The 15,517-nt window shown below is 47.2% G+C and overlaps 1 protein-coding gene across 1 annotated transcript; it reads right to left on the bottom strand.

Moving 5' to 3' along the window:
* Positions 1–3,984: 3,984 nt before the first annotated feature.
* On the bottom strand, positions 3,985–6,258 carry LOC101782679 (protein phosphatase 1 regulatory subunit 12C). Its single transcript, XM_004964036.3, has one exon. It carries the CDS (start codon positions 5,939–5,941, stop codon positions 4,871–4,873), a length of 1,071 nt encoding a protein of 356 aa, XP_004964093.2. The 5' UTR covers positions 5,942–6,258; the 3' UTR covers positions 3,985–4,870.
* Positions 6,259–15,517: the final 9,259 nt, after the last annotated feature.

Below are 15,517 nucleotides of genomic sequence, written 5' to 3'. Positions count from 1 at the left end.
GCTCCACCTGTTGACGCCACCGAGTTCAAACGGATTGTGGGCTCACTGAGATACTTGGTGAACTCGTGACCGGACTTGGCATTTTCTGTTGGCTACATCAGCAGGTTCATGGCTTCTCCAACGGCTGAGCACGTGGCGGCCATGAAAAGAGCGCTGCGCTATGTTGCAGGTACTGTCAACTACGGCTGCCACTACAAGAGGACTGGAGTAGCTGAACTCATCGGCTACAGCAACATTGATCTTGCGAGCGACGTCGACATGCGCAAGAGCACCACGGGTGTCTTGTTCTTCCTCGACAACAATTTGATCACCTGGCAGTCCCAAAAACAGATGGTTGTTGCTCTGTCCTCATGTGAGGCAGCGTACATTGCAGCTATGACAGCTGCCTGCCAGGGTGTGTGGTTGGCGCGTCTTCTTGCTGAGCTCAGGGGAGAGGAAGCAGGCGCCATCACTCAGATTGACAACCAATCTGCAATAGTGCTCAGTAAGAACCCTGTGTTCCATGATCGCAGTAAACATATTGAAACAAGATATCACTACATCAGAGAATGCATTGAGGAAGGCAGGGTGAAGGTCCAACACATTGGCACCAATGGGCAGCTTGCGGACATTCTGACGAAGCCAATGGGCAAGGATCGGCGTCGTCAACATCCAGTAAGGTACAAGGTTTGGGGGGAGATGTGTTAACCAAATCCTATACGTGTCTTAATTACTTTATTTTGTGTTGTGTCTGTCACATGCATGAGCCCACGAGTTGTGTGATTGTTTTTTTAGAAACGAGTTGTGTGATGGCCTTGCATGTCAGTTCAGGCTGTCGCGAGAATAGCTCGCAGCAGACCGAGTCTTTGGGCTACGGGATACACTCTCGCGTCGTGCGCTCGTTTTCTTTTCAGTTGTAAGCGGTCTTTTACTTCTTTTCAGTTGTAAGCGGTCAATAAAAAGGATAAAACAACAACAGAAAAGCTGCAGCTTCATCGCAGCACAAAATCCTCTTCGTGTGTGTTCCTGGGAGCTCGCCTGGCGTTCATCATCGTGTGATCTCTGACAACCACAAGGTGCTCATGAGTCATGATGCTTGCCTATGATGCTGAGGATTGCCTCCAAGATTGTTTCGTTCATCTCAAGAAGCCATATCAAGATCCAAGTCTGCAGAGGACGCAGCGTCAACAGAACAAGTCCAAAGCAGATCTCATTCGACTGATCAACAACAGAACTACTCTAGTGGCGCTGCAACTGACTGGCGTACAGAGATGCTCAGGAGGTGAGATCGACGTCAAATCTGTGCAGTTTAAAGACGGAACAGCGCCTAAGCTTGAGATGTTAGACTCTGGTCACAGTGGCCGTGATGGAATAATGAATGCTGGGTTGTTTTCTGGGCTAGCATCCCTACAAAGCCTCAAGAAATTTGAGCTGAGCAACAGTAGCTTCGAGGGCAGTGAAGCATTCGTGGAAGACGTGCGGGCCCAGCTTGCCCAGAGCCCAAACCGGCCTGTTTTGATAAAAAAAAGATGGTAATTTCTGTGGTGCCACTGTAAATACTCCAAATCCTGGATTTGTCACCGGACTTATCCATTTCCTCTATGCAATTGTATCTGGACAATTGACGCATGCCTCTGTCAATTTTTCATTTCTCTTGCTCCTGTATTGAACCATTGATGTATGCACCTGAACAATTCTGAATCGGTACAGTGTGTCATGTCATTATCCTACTATCCTGGGTGGTGAGTGTGTGTGCGCCTCTATCCCAGTTGCGTTTGTGTGCCCACGTTTTTTTTCCTTTTTTTTTTGGTTCTCTTGACGAGATGTGCTCTTGACATTTTAAGTTCTTGACCAATGGCAATATGCCATCAAATTCTTAATCAAATGCTGAACATCTAAAAATTACAACAGAACAGGGGCTAATTGTAGAGAGAATCGCATTTAAATACCTGGGTACCTTAGTACTTGCTCGATTTCTCCCAAACTGGTGCTGCACTGCTCCAGCCTGCTGGACTAATTCTGCGCCGCGCTCGCTGCCGCCTGCCTGCCGTCAGCAGGCCTGCAGCCGTGCGCCCTGGCATGCTGCTCGCCGGCGTCGTCGCGCCCAGCCGCCTTGCGCCCGTGCCGCTCCTAGCGCCCTGCCCCCGGTGCGCCTGCACTGTGCCCCAGAAAAGCCGCCCCACCGCCTCTCCTCTCTCCTCTTCGTCCTCCACTCTGGGGCGCTCGTTGCTCTGCCCCCCATCGCAAGAACATGCATTTAAATAGGAGAGGTGTCAAATGCTTATACTTGCAAATGCCTCATCCCTTCTCATCTGTTTCGCGGTTCTCCCCAATCAGTGGTGGATCCTTGCAAATGCAGCCCAAGCAAAGGTAACAATGAGGGGCCAAAGATCCATCAGTATCGTGCCAAAGACCGCCATTCCGAAAAAATTCAATATTGTTGGGATTGGTCCCTTCCTAACAAGTCGCGCCCGTGCAAGAAGACCCCATTTAAATATTCTATCCACATTTCTATATAGCACAGGGAGAGGGCTAATCATAAATATCGCAATAGCAGTGCTACGAGCAACCGGAGCTAGCACCATATACGCAGCAAGTGCAAAAGCAACCGTCATGCTTGTGACTGAACTCGACAACAGATAAACAGCTGCAATCAAGTTCCATTGCCGGGTGCCCAAGTCAACCATAGTAGTTCCAGATATTACGAGGGCAACAGTAGCTACGGTGGAGGAAACAAAAGCCAACGTGTTGGCCATCATGTATGCGTCGAAAATATACCTTCCAGCAAGTGTTGGTGTGCCTCCATTCAAATGATCATCTGCTTTGTAACCTCCAGGAATGGCGAAAGTTGCACCGAAAGCCACAGTTGCTATCAGGATTGCAACGACAATAAACATCTGCGTTGTATCTTTAATCAAATTCGATTCTTTCTTCTTCTCCTTTTGGTTCAAGGGACGTCTATGCTTTTGCTCAATGTGATCACAGCGAAGACCACTGTGCTTTGCACCGAATAATTTGAGAACCATATGTATCCGGCTTTCAGCGGTCTGAAAAAAAAACAGCCACAGAAGCGACAAATTCAGAATGGGCCCACAGAAGGAGAAAATTCTGAATGTTATTCAGTGCAGTGCATCCTTCTTTTGATAGCTAAGTGCAGTGCCGTGTTTCCGTCCATGTCCTGCATATTCAAAATCCATTCTGCAGATGGAGTCTGACAAACAAATGAGACTATCTCCCGTCTTCTTTTCTCAACGGCAACATGAAGAAACGTCCTTCCTTTAGCATTGCGCAATCCAGCACTACTGGGAGACTTCTGAAGAAAAAATTCTACGGTACTCGTGGTACCTACGGAGGCAGCGACATGTATGGGGTACAGAGCTGCTGGGTTAGCTTCAAATACTTTTGCGACTATGTTGGAAATCCTGGTACGCCAATAATTACGAATCCAAGGAGGGCACCAGAAGAAACCAGATGAATCCTGGTGCAGAGACGAAGCGAAGTGAAGAGGCGTACTCCCATGTTTGTCCCCTTGTGTAGGAAGGCTCCTGTTCAATCTAAGTAGTACTTCTACCATCCCTGCGAATATGATTTTTATGTTAATGAAAAAAAATTGAGCTTGAGGGTGCCTATATATATTATCTAAATCTCAATAGCTCTCCAAATAACGGGAATTATTTAATGGGAGAAGTCCACCTTTGGCCATCCAACTTTTGCTGGAGTCTGATTTTGACCATCCAACTCAAAAACCTGAAATCATTGAGCATCTAGGCTACCAAAATAAGACAAATTTGGCCATCTATCTTGTTTCGAATGTTGTTCTCCCTACACATATTTTCTAAAATTAAAAAGTTGGGCTAATCTCTGAAAATTTATAACTAACTTATTTCAAATCAGATAAATATGTAGCACAAAATTGTTTTTTATAAAGCTACAATCTATCTGTTGGTGATCAATTAGGAGCTATTTTGATCTTATTTGTTCAAATTTCTGGGGTTATATTGCTCGTAGTCACACCCTTTTATTTATTTGAATTATAATTTCACACTATATTAGACCTGAAGATCAACTAAAAGGATCCATACTCCACGTAGGGAACCAAATCTGTTGGAGTCAAATTAACTAAATCTTATTTGGAGGGCTAGCGAAGGCATGCTAGTTGCCATACCTAAATATGTTTTGCATGTGGTAGAGCATGGCACCGGAGAGGTTCATGTCATCTTCCAGATCTTTTGTATACTCACAGTCGCTAGATCCTCTTGGTTGATCTCTAGGTCTAATGTAACACAAAACTATAAATTCAATAAATAATAGGCGTGATTATGAGCAATAATACATTAGGAACATGAACAAATAAGATCCAAATAAGCACCTTCTAAACCAGCAAGATGACCAAATTTGTCCAGTTTTGCTCGTTCGTTGGTCAATGGATTTTGGTTTCTGAATCGGATGGCCAAAATCGAACTTTGACAAGAGTGGGATGCTCAAGAATGGACTTCTCCCTTATATAGAGGAAATCAACAATGTGATATGTAGAGATGATTACAGATGAGACATTAACTTACATACTGGGTGTTAATGAATAAACGACATTGGTCAAAACATGTGAAAAAAGACATAGGTAAGTGTCACAGAGAAAAAAAGGTATAAAATGGGGATGTATGTAAATTAAAAATCCCAAAACATAATGTTAAAGTGCAACGACTCAAGATCATCTTTTTGATCTGTGGAAAAAGAAAACACGACCATGATAGTTCTTTTTCAGATAAATGAACTCTAAGGCAGAATTACTGTTTAATCATGTTGATTCTAAACCATTATTTGTATTGTATTGGCCCTATGACAAGCAAAAATGGTATGCAAGCAGTATGTATATATAACAGAATTGACACATCTAGTTGGTACCTGTGTTTGTACTAGTAGCTCCGAGAACCGCAACATGCAGTGCATTTTGTCCATCTGGTCCAGAGTAGGAGAGATTGCCGCCACTCTTTTTATAAAGGGTGACTGCAATGGTATCCTTCTCCAGCAAGATGGCTAGGCACAAAGGCGAAATGCCTTTGGCAGGATAATTAGCCAATTCGGGATCAGAACCCATAAGCAGCCTGACCATATTCTTCTCTTCTGGTGCACCGCCGCCGTCAGCATCACCCTTATGACCCGGGCTTCTAATGTCTTCATCAGTTAGGACAGCATAAAGTGTCTCCTGATCATCCAGAATTCTACCATCTTCAATCCGGACAGCCTCATGCAGTGCCGTCTCGTGACGCTCGTTCTCCATTCTCAAGAGCTTGAGCTTCCCTTCGGCACCCTCATGTTCAGCTAGAGCAATGAGACGAGAAACCATTTTGGAGCTCCCAGAACGGACAGCACAATGCAAGGGTGTGTCGCCCATGTGATTCTTCGCAAACAGGAGGTCCCTGTCCCGATCACAGATGATGCCAGCACACTTCAAGAAATCATCGCCGTTGTCTCCATTGCTGGCAACTGCATGTAGTGCTGTGTCCCCATCTGGAGTGACGCCCTTGAGAAGTGCTCCTGCTGCAGGCGGAGCAGGCTCGTGGTCAACGCCCTCTTCTACATCACCAGCAGCTGACACCGCAATTCTTCCCTTGGTGCCGCTGCCTCCTGCTAGCAACTCAAGGAATTCTTGAGTAGGAGCCACCATTGGTGCCTTCTTTGCGTCTTCCCTCTCGAGAAGGAAGTTCAGTGCTTTCCAGGAGCCAACGCACGCAGATGCCAGCAGGAGGGGATTGATGCGGCCAGCAGGGAACTGGTCCTCCTTGGAAGGCTTCTTGCTCGTCGCCGCCGTCACCACAACCATCGCCATGGCATCCTCCTTGTTCAGCAGACCCTTCAACTTCTTGACATCGCCACGGTCTGCGGCCACCATCAGCTTGGCGTCCATGGCTACTGTCGGAGCATTTGGAGAACTAGGAGCTTCTTCTTCATTGATGCTTGCCATCTACCAGTGCTTTGTGGTTTCAACTTTCAAGTTGGATGAGGATGCGGTGTTTCTGGTCGGTTCTGCTCGCAACTCCGATCTCGATGCACTCTTAAAACAAGTGCCAAGTCGTCCTTCCTCTCCGTTTACCAAACGCAAGTCGTGTTTTTAATTAGTTGCTCTCTCGCACAATAAGTCTTAATCTTAATTGTTTCTGGCTTCATAATGATATGATCTGGTGCAGGTTCTCCCGGGGTCCATGTGCCCTCCGATCCTCTCCGTTTACCCAATACAATGCAAGTCATGTTTTCATATATTATTTTAGAACCTTCATTTTTTTTATATGATCTCTCTTACAAGTATTAGGATCTAGTATCTGTTCCAGCTTCTGTGCTTCTGGGATTTTTGTACGTCTTGTGCATCTGGGCTTTTTTCTTTTGATGAAGGCATCCGTTTTTTAGACATCCTAAAAGCTACCTGTACAAAAATGCCTGAAGTAAACAGAGGATTAACATTAATCATTTCTGGCTTCATAATGATCTGGGTCGATCGGGTGGAGGTTCTTCCGGGTCACATGGCCGTCCATTGGCCCTAAACATACTCTTGCTTTAATTAACCTTTGGCCCTTAACGTACTCTTGCTTTAATTAACCTATCTTCACAAAGTCATCGAGCTGCGCAGGGTCATCGTGAACACTGGCTCCAGACCTACTCCTGTATTAATCTGTCTTCACAATGTCCTCGATCGAGATGTGCCAGCTTACAGCCAGATAAGATCTCGAGATGACGCAGGCTTTCCTGAGGGCCGTGCACGAGGAGTGAGACGACCACTGTTAACCAAAACTTGTGCGTGTCTTAGTTACTTTATTTTGTGTTGTGTCTGTCACATGCATGAGCCCACGAGTTGTGTGACGGCCTTGCATGTCAGTTCAGGTTGTGGCGAGAATAGCTCGCAGCAGATCGAGTCTTTGGGCTACGGGATACGCTCTCGCGTCGTGCCTCGTGGGGATGGACGCGGCATTGTCGTGGCGAGAGAAGCGCTCGTGCGCTCGTTTTCTTTTCAGTTGTAATCGGTCAATAAAAGGAAGAATACAACAACAGAAAAGCTGTAGCTTCATCGCAGCACAAAATCCTCTTGCGTCTACTCGTATTTGTGTGTTTCGGGAGCTCGTCGGCGTTCATAGTTGTGTGATCTCTGACAATTGGTATCAGAGCCAGATACAGGCTGTGGGTCCGTGATCGCGCTCTCGAGGGCATCTTCATGTCTCGCAGACACAACGCCTCCCTCCATCGCCTTCCGGCGACCGCGCCTCAAGCAGTGGCGGGAACCAGAACCACGGGCTGGTGATTCACCGTGTGGTCAAGGAGGCAGGAGGATCGTCAAACTACCCCATCAACAACTACGAGCAATGGGCCGTGATGATGAGGATCAAGCTCCAGGCGCGCGGACTCTGGGATGCCATCAAGCACGGCACCGTCGACTACGTCGAAGACCGCATGGCGCTGGAGGCCATGTGTAGCGGCATCCTCCCGGAGATGTACACCATCGTGGGGAACAAGAAGACCGCCAAGATGGCATGGGACTGCTTCACGATGATGCGGATCGGCGACGAACGGATCCGCAAGTCTTCGGCATAGAAGGCGCGCTGACAGTTCGAGACCCTCGCGTTCAAGGATGGCGAGGCCGTTGAAGATTTTGCCAATCGAAGAGCAGAAGGTCATCGAGAAGTACCTCCACGTCATCCCTCCCAGGTTCTCTCAGGTCGCTATTTCCATTGAAACGATGCTTGATCTATTAAAGCTCTCAATGGAGGAAGTGACAGGCAGATTGAAGGCGGTGGAGGACCGGCAAGAGCCAGCGCTGGCTACCGGCGCCGCTGGCAAACTCTACCTCTCGGAGGAGGAGTGGCTCAAATGCTACAAGGAGGCCGGACACAGCAGTTTTGGCTTCGACGGGCGCGGCAAGCACCACGGCAAGCTGCGCGGTCATGAGGGAGGCAACGCGGACTCGCGGTCAAGTGGGAGCTCAGGCCGGGCCGCTCCCAACGATGTCTGCAAGAGCTGCGGCAAGAAAGGCCACTGGGCCAAAGACTATCGGAGTCGGTCGAAGCAAGAGCAGGCCCATGTGGTGCAAGATGATGAGCCCATGCTTATTCTTCTCCAAGCTAAAGTCAACGCCACATTTACACTCCATCGATCCCCGCCACAGCAGCCATCCCCTTGCCGCCGCCACCTCTCACCACACAGGCTAGGGCCATAGCCGGCTCCAGGGCGGCCGAGTGTCGCCCGCTTGCGCCCAGCGCACCTGAGCCCCGGGTGCTAGTGGCCCAGGCTGAGGATGTCTACTCCCAGCGCTCGCGAGGCGGTGTGGAGCTAGTGGAGGCGAAGGTCTTCGCCACGTTTGGAGGCTTGGAGCAGCGGGATCCACATCGATGGGTGCTAGACGCCAGGGCCACAAACCACATGACAGGGTCCCGGGCTGCGTTCTTCGACATCGACAACGACACCATCGACACAGTGCGGTTCGACGATGGGTCCGTCATCCAAATCGAAGGGTGTGGCACCATCCTCTACACTTGCAAGAATGGGGAACACCGCTGCCTCACCAATGTCTACTACATCCCGCGTCTGGCTGCTAACATCATTAGTGTTGGGCAGCTGAATGAGCATGGGTATCGGGTGCTGATCGAAGACGGTGTGATGCGGATCCATGATGAGAATCGTCGCCTCCTTGCCAAGGTTCATAGGAGTCTAAGCTAGCTCTATGTGCTCGACCTCAACATTGCACGGCCGGTGTGTGGCGGCGAGGATGCTTGGAGGTGGCATGCTTGGTTTGGGCACATCAACTTCACCGCGCTGCGCAAGATGGACCGTAAGGGACTCGTGCGGGGACTACTCGTGCTCTCACAAGTGGAGCAGGTGTGCGAGGCCTGCCTTGTGGGCAAGCACCGTCGCGTGGCGTTCCCACACCAGGCACAGAGCTGTGCGAGGAAGCCCCTGGAGCTCATGCACGGTGACCTTTGTGGGCCAATTATGCCGGCAACACCGAGCGGGAACCGCTACTTCCTCCTCCTCATCGATGACTTTAGGTGTTTCATGTGGATCGCTCTGCTTCCAAGTAAAGATGGTGCTCCGGTGGTGATCTAGTGCATCTAGGCAGTGGTGGAGTGCAAGAGTGGCATGAAGCTCCTTGCTCTGCGCTCAGACCGTGGAGGAGAGTTCAACACCACCGACTTCAATGACTACTGCGCAGAGCTTGGCATGCGACGCGAGCTCACAGCACCATACACGCCACAACAGAATGGCGTCGTCGAGCACCACAACCAGTCGGTGGTAGGCACGATGAGGAGGATGCTAAAGGCCAAAGGGTTGCCAAGTATGTTTTAGGGGGAGGCGATCACTACCGCTGTCTATCTCCTGAATAGATTGTCGTCCAAGAGCATCGGAGGCAAGACCCCCTATGAACTCTAGCATTGGAGCACGCCAGCAGTACATCACCTCTGCACATTCGGATGTGTGGCACATGTGAAGATCACGGCGCCCAGTGTCAAGAAGCTCGACGACAGGAGCAAGCTGATGATCTTCGTCGGCTATCAACTAGGCTCAAAGGCGTACCGAGTCTACAACCCGACCACCGGACGCGTCCACATCAGCAGAGACGTGATCTTCAATGAGCTGGCTCAGTGGTGGTGGAGCGGAGACGAGATCATAAGCGGCAAATACAACAACTTCGTCATCGAGTACAACACCGTGTTCTAGTCGCGCATCATCATTGAGATGGACACCATGGAGCAGCCTGCACCAACAGCGGCACCAAGTCCGCGTACACCTGCAGTACCGATGGCCTCGACCAGAACTGACTTCTCGCCGGTCCAGTTCATGTCCCCACCTCTTTGAGCAGAGGAGGACCTTGACGACGACCACGATGATGCGCCCCTACGGTTCCGCCATGTCGACAACGTGCTGGGCCCGACTTCTCTGGTGGGGCTTGCGGCATAGGAGCTTGAGGAAGACCTGCTGTTAGTGAGCGCTGAGGAGCTGGCAACGCTGGCAGAGGTGCAGCAGGAGCACTGCTAGTGGGAAGTGATGGCTGAGGAGCTGAAATCATTTGAATCCAATGGAACATGGTAGCTCATTGATCCTCCTCTTCGCCAGCGCCTGATTGGACTCAAATGGGTCTTCAAGATGAAGAAGGACGCCGCAGGGAACATCATCAAGCACAAAGCGTGGCTCGTGGCATCGTGGTAAAAGGGTACATGCAACAGTAGGGCATCAACTTTGATGACGCGTTTGCTCCGATGGTGAGACTGAGTCAATGCGCTTGCTACTGGCACACGCGGTGAGCGAAGGGTGGGCTGTCCATCATATGGACGTCAAGTCCGCCTTTCTCAATGGTGAGCTGCAGGAGGAGGCGTACATGGTCTAGCCGTCTGGGTTTGAGGTCAAGGGGCAGCAACACAAGGTCATGCGCCTAACCAAGGCGCTCTACGGACTTTGTCAAGCACCGTGGGCCTAGTACACCAAGTTGGACGCGTCGTTCGTGTCACTTGGGTTCCAGTGGAGCATCTCAGAACATGGTGTGTACCTGCATGGAGCGGGAGTGTAGGAATCTACATTGCTTAGTTTAACAAAAACTAGGACCTTAACACCTAGAACATGAACACATCTTAGTAAAGATTAGAAGCACAACTGGCAGCAACGTTGTGTGATGACCCAGCCATGAGAGTCGGGGATGAAGCTGGGGATGCCATTGCCATTGTTGTACTAGATCATAGGAGATCGCCTCGACCCTCTAGCCTCTACCTTGTTTGGCCAAAGACGGCAATAGTAGGACGGCGACGACCTTCAGATGGCTCCAACGTTGCCGGAGATTGGGATGGCAATGTTAGGGGGCGTGCGTGGGTTTGGCCTTCATTAGGTTAGCCTCAAAAACAGTCGAGCCCCCCTTTCTATTGTGGCGCTGGGCGACCTAGGGCCACAACCACGAGTTGGTTGCGCCTCCAATCAAGGCATGAGGTAGCGGTCGCGAGTCTGAGTCTTGGGCATGTTTCCTTATCCTCCCCTTCCTTTTGACCATCTCTAAATTTTCCAACATTCTCTCCTTTGGTTTAAAGGCCTATAACTTATGCCATTCTTAAAGTAGAATTGTGCAGGGAGACAATGTGTTACAATGGTGATTAAAATCCCACTGTGACACAGTTGTCCACAATGTATAAAACTACCTATCATAATGGGAGGCGATTGTCTTATGACCCTCCAAGATCATAGGCTATTCGATAATCCCATGTCGGCAACATGTTCGCTAAATATAATGGGAGGTAAGCCTTTGGTTAATGGATCCGCAAGCATCTTCTTAGTACTTATATGCTTTAACTCAATGGTGTGATCTTGGATTCTATCTTTCACAACAAGGTACTTAATGTCAATGTGCTTTGCAGCATCACTTGACTTGTTGTTATTTGAATATAAAACTACTGACTTATTATTGCAGTATAATTTTAGTGGCCTACTTATGCTATCTACCACTCTTAATCCTAGGATGAAACTCTTAAGCCATACAGCTTGCCCCACAACTTCATAACATGCCACAAACTTAGCTTGCATTGTCGATGTAGCTGTTAGTGTTTGTTTGGAGCTTTTCCATGATATAGCCCCATTTGTAAGTGTGAAGAAATAACCTAATGTGGATCTTCTTGTGTCAAGACAACCCGCAAAATCATCATCTGAATAGCTAATTATCTCTAATTTATTAGTTCTCTTATACATAAGAATGTAATTCTTAGTGCCTTGCATGTAACGCAAAACTTTCTTAACTCTTTTCCAGCGGTCCATTCTTGGATTAGATTGACATCTTCCAAGCATACCGCTAATAAAGGCCAAGTCAGAGCGTGTACACACTTGTGCATACATTATGCTTCCAACAGCTGAAGCATGAGGAATTGTTCTTATTTGATCAATTTCTAATTGATTCCTGAGACTTTGGAATGACCCAAACTTATTGCCCTTAACAACTGGAGCAGCTGTGCCTGAACATTGGTGCATATTATATCTTTCAAGGACCTTCTCTATGTAAGCTCTTTGAGAGAGTCCTAATACTCCTTTGGACTTGTCTTGATGAATCTCAATGGCTAAGACATAAGCGGCATCACTAAGGTCCTTCATGTTAAAGTTCGATGAGAGAAAACCCTTTGTCTCATGTAGCAAGTTCTTATCGCTGCGTGCTAATAGGATGTCATCCACATAAAGTACTAGGATGATTATAGAGCTCCCCTTGGTCTTAACATATATGCAATTGTCCTTCTTATTTTCAATGAAGCTAATTCTCTTAATCACTTCATCAAACTTAAGGTACCATTATCTGGACGCTTGTTTCAACCCATAAATGAATTTTCTTAGTTTGCATCCCATATGTTCCTTGCCTTCCATGACAAAACCTTCAGGTTGTGTCATGTACACATTCTCATGCAAGTCACCATTAAGGAAAGCAGTCTTAACGTCCATTTGATGTAGCTCAAGATCATAATGAGCTACTAAAGCCATAACGATTCTAAATGAATCTTTTTTTGAGATAGGCGAGAAGGTTTCGTTATAATCGACTCCTTCTACTTGTGTGAAGCCCTTAGCCACGAGTCTTGCTTTGAACCTTTCGATCTTCCCTTTAGAGTCATATTTAGTTTTGTAGAATCATTTACAGCCTACTGTCTTGGCACCTTTAGGAACTTCTACTAAGTCCCGTACTCTATTTTCTTCCATGGACTTCAACTCTTCTTCCATAGCCTTGCACCACTTATGTGAGTGCTCACTTCTTATGGCTTCCTTAAATGAGTTTGGGTCATCCACCTTCCCCATGTCGTGTCCCTCTTCACTTATGTACACATACTCATCGGAAAGGGTGGACTTCCTCTCATGTATTGACCTTCTAAGAGGCTGTGGTGCTACTACCTGTGGTGCTTCTACTTGAGCAGGTTCCTGCTAAACCACCTCGGGCTCATCAGTGGCCCCTTTGCAATCCATCAGCAGGTTCTACCACATCTTCACTTTGATGCTCACTTATCACAGGTGTATCTACATTTTCACTTAAGGTAGGTGTTATTCCCATATTTTCTACTAGGGTTCCACCACCTGATATGTAACTAGTATATGTGTCACATCCATAAAAATCACCAACTTAAATCACCCACTAAAAATTATTTTCAAAATCTTTTTACCGTTGAGCTCCCGAAAGTCTAATCTTCTCGGCGATTTCACCGTCCCGGCACCCAAAGCTGACAACCATCCTTTTATCCTCTCTGTAAATTTCACCGCATGCCGGTCGACAAACCGCCGTGCGTGCTCCGACCGTTCTCCGCAATCACTGCCGACTCTCCCTTTCTTTTTCTCTTTTTCTCCTATTTCCTTTTTCTCCTTTCTTTTTCTCCCTTCTCTTTCTTTCTTTCTTCTTCTTCCTTCTTCATTCTTCTTCTTTCTTCCTTGTGGCGGAACCGCCTAAATTAACTTGGCTAAAGCACACTTAAGTCGCCTAAATGCGATCATGTACTTTAAACAAGTCAACTCGGTCGTCCGTTGGATTTCCTCCGATAAAACCACGTAACGCAGGATCGAGAAAGCAAAACTCACACGATGGTGAGTGGTTACAGAGATTACAACAGTCCATCCAGATTAAACAAAGTGCATCGATTTATTACAACATAAAGTTCAGAAATTCAAACATAGTTTGTAGAGTGTTCAAGCAGCGGAAATAAAACGAACGGAAACTAAACGTTGATGCACGATATCATGAAGAAGCCGATCATGACATCACTGACCCCTGTCCTCGCCGTCCAAGGAGGGATCCCACTCGACCGTCCAACCTGGAGGGAGCTGGGTAGACCAAGCAGAACTAGCAGCGAACTCAGGAACATCATCCTCACCTGAAAAGATGTGCCACAACAAGGCTGAGCAACTATGCTCAACAAGACTTAACCAACCTGTGGTACTAATCCACTAACACCTAGACATGCAAGCTTTTTGGCTCTAGGTTTTGTTTTGCCAAAAGCGACTAGTGTAGGTCCTTACTTTAAATATTTTAGCCACCAGTTCTACTGTTGTTCATCATTCTAAGTTAGCAACTATACTAAACAAGCATAGTTTTCCAAGCAATTAATAACAAGTAACAATATTATATCATCCTCATCTTTCATTCTTACTCAGTGTAGCATAGCGATTAAGTAGTCCCAAACTGTGAGAGGCAGACGAATCGATTCGAATTTATTAACCATGAATGGAGAACCTAATCCCACGATATCCGCGCACCACGAAGGGTCGCTTCATTTGTCAGCCGTCCCCATCGATCCCTAGGTACGTGTCAGGTCCAAACTTCCTTTGGCATGCAATGCTCCACAGTCCCGATCTCTGTCGTACTATGACCGCCATTGCACCCACATGATGCACCATGGGAACGACGTTCCAAGGATGGCAGGGGTATAATCCATGTCCCAGTTCAATCAGGTACTAGGCTTCCCCATCCCATACTAGGTATGAGATTAGTACTTTCAAACACTTGATCACGAACACCATCACCTTTCGACCTTAGTCCAATTTCAAGTAGACAGACGGGGCAAACCACCGAGTACCAACATAAGCCCGGCCCCGTCCATCATCCTTATAGTTGCAATGAAAATAAAATCATTCAACTCCTATAACTCGCGAGTGTTATTTAGCATTGCAACTACTCGACTTCTTATACTAGTGTTCAGATCAAGGGGCACTATATTCATGCATCTATGGTTTCAATCAATTCCTATAAACGTAAATGCATAATCAAAACAACCAATATATTGCAAGTATTTAAACATAGGAATTTATGCTCCGGGGCTTGCCTTCACACTCGGAGTTAGCGAACTGGTCCTCGACTTGCTCTAGCACAGGCTTGACTCCGGCGTGGTGCAGATCCGCTACAGCTTCCTCTTTGGGCGTCGAGTGCAGCTCGTACGTACTGTCGGCGATGTTAACTTCTACATGAAATGCATGTGCAAATGATTCAACGTGCAAAACCAAGAGTCTGAAAGGCATTTCATATATTATTCCTTTTTATCTTTCTCTAAAAAGGAAAGCAGTTTTCATTAACTTTCAAACCAAGTCCCATAATTTTCCTGTGAACTACACCTCATTCCTGAATTATTCCAAGTGGTTTCATATTTTTATCAGTTTTCTTTGATTTATGATGATTTAAATGGGCTAAACAACAAATAAATCATACAACAATATTTTTAACAGTGACATGGGCCAAAACTATTTTTATCAGATACTACACAACTTACTGAGTTCAACAAAAGTGGTTTTGCATTTTTAGCAATTTTCTACACTTTTCTATGCCTTTTTAAACTTTAAGCATTTTTAGATTTAGGAAAAAAAAGAAAACCGAGGCAATCTTCCAATCTAGCCCTCAAGTCTATGGGTTAAATGCGTAGAGGTCTCTGAAACTTCCCCATAACCCCCTACACTTCCTTCTTCCTCCCCACATAGATCCCTCACATACGAAAGCATAGCAACATTCAGGCACGGCACAAAACATGGCGCTCGAACTTGGGGGCCGGCCGCGACAGAGGGAAAGGAAGAG

The sequence above is a fragment of the Setaria italica genome, chromosome III, assembly GCF_000263155.2.
Source record: "Setaria italica strain Yugu1 chromosome III, Setaria_italica_v2.0, whole genome shotgun sequence".
Classification (NCBI taxonomy): Eukaryota; Viridiplantae; Streptophyta; class Magnoliopsida; order Poales; family Poaceae; genus Setaria; species Setaria italica.
The sequence above is the reverse complement of the archived record's forward strand: the minus strand, read 5'-3'. Positions and strand labels throughout refer to the sequence as shown.

Coding starts and splice junctions, on each gene's coding strand:
- LOC101782679 (XM_004964036.3), bottom strand. CDS start 5,941: ATGGCAAGCATCAATGAAGAAGAAGCTCCTAGTTCTCCAAATGCTCCG.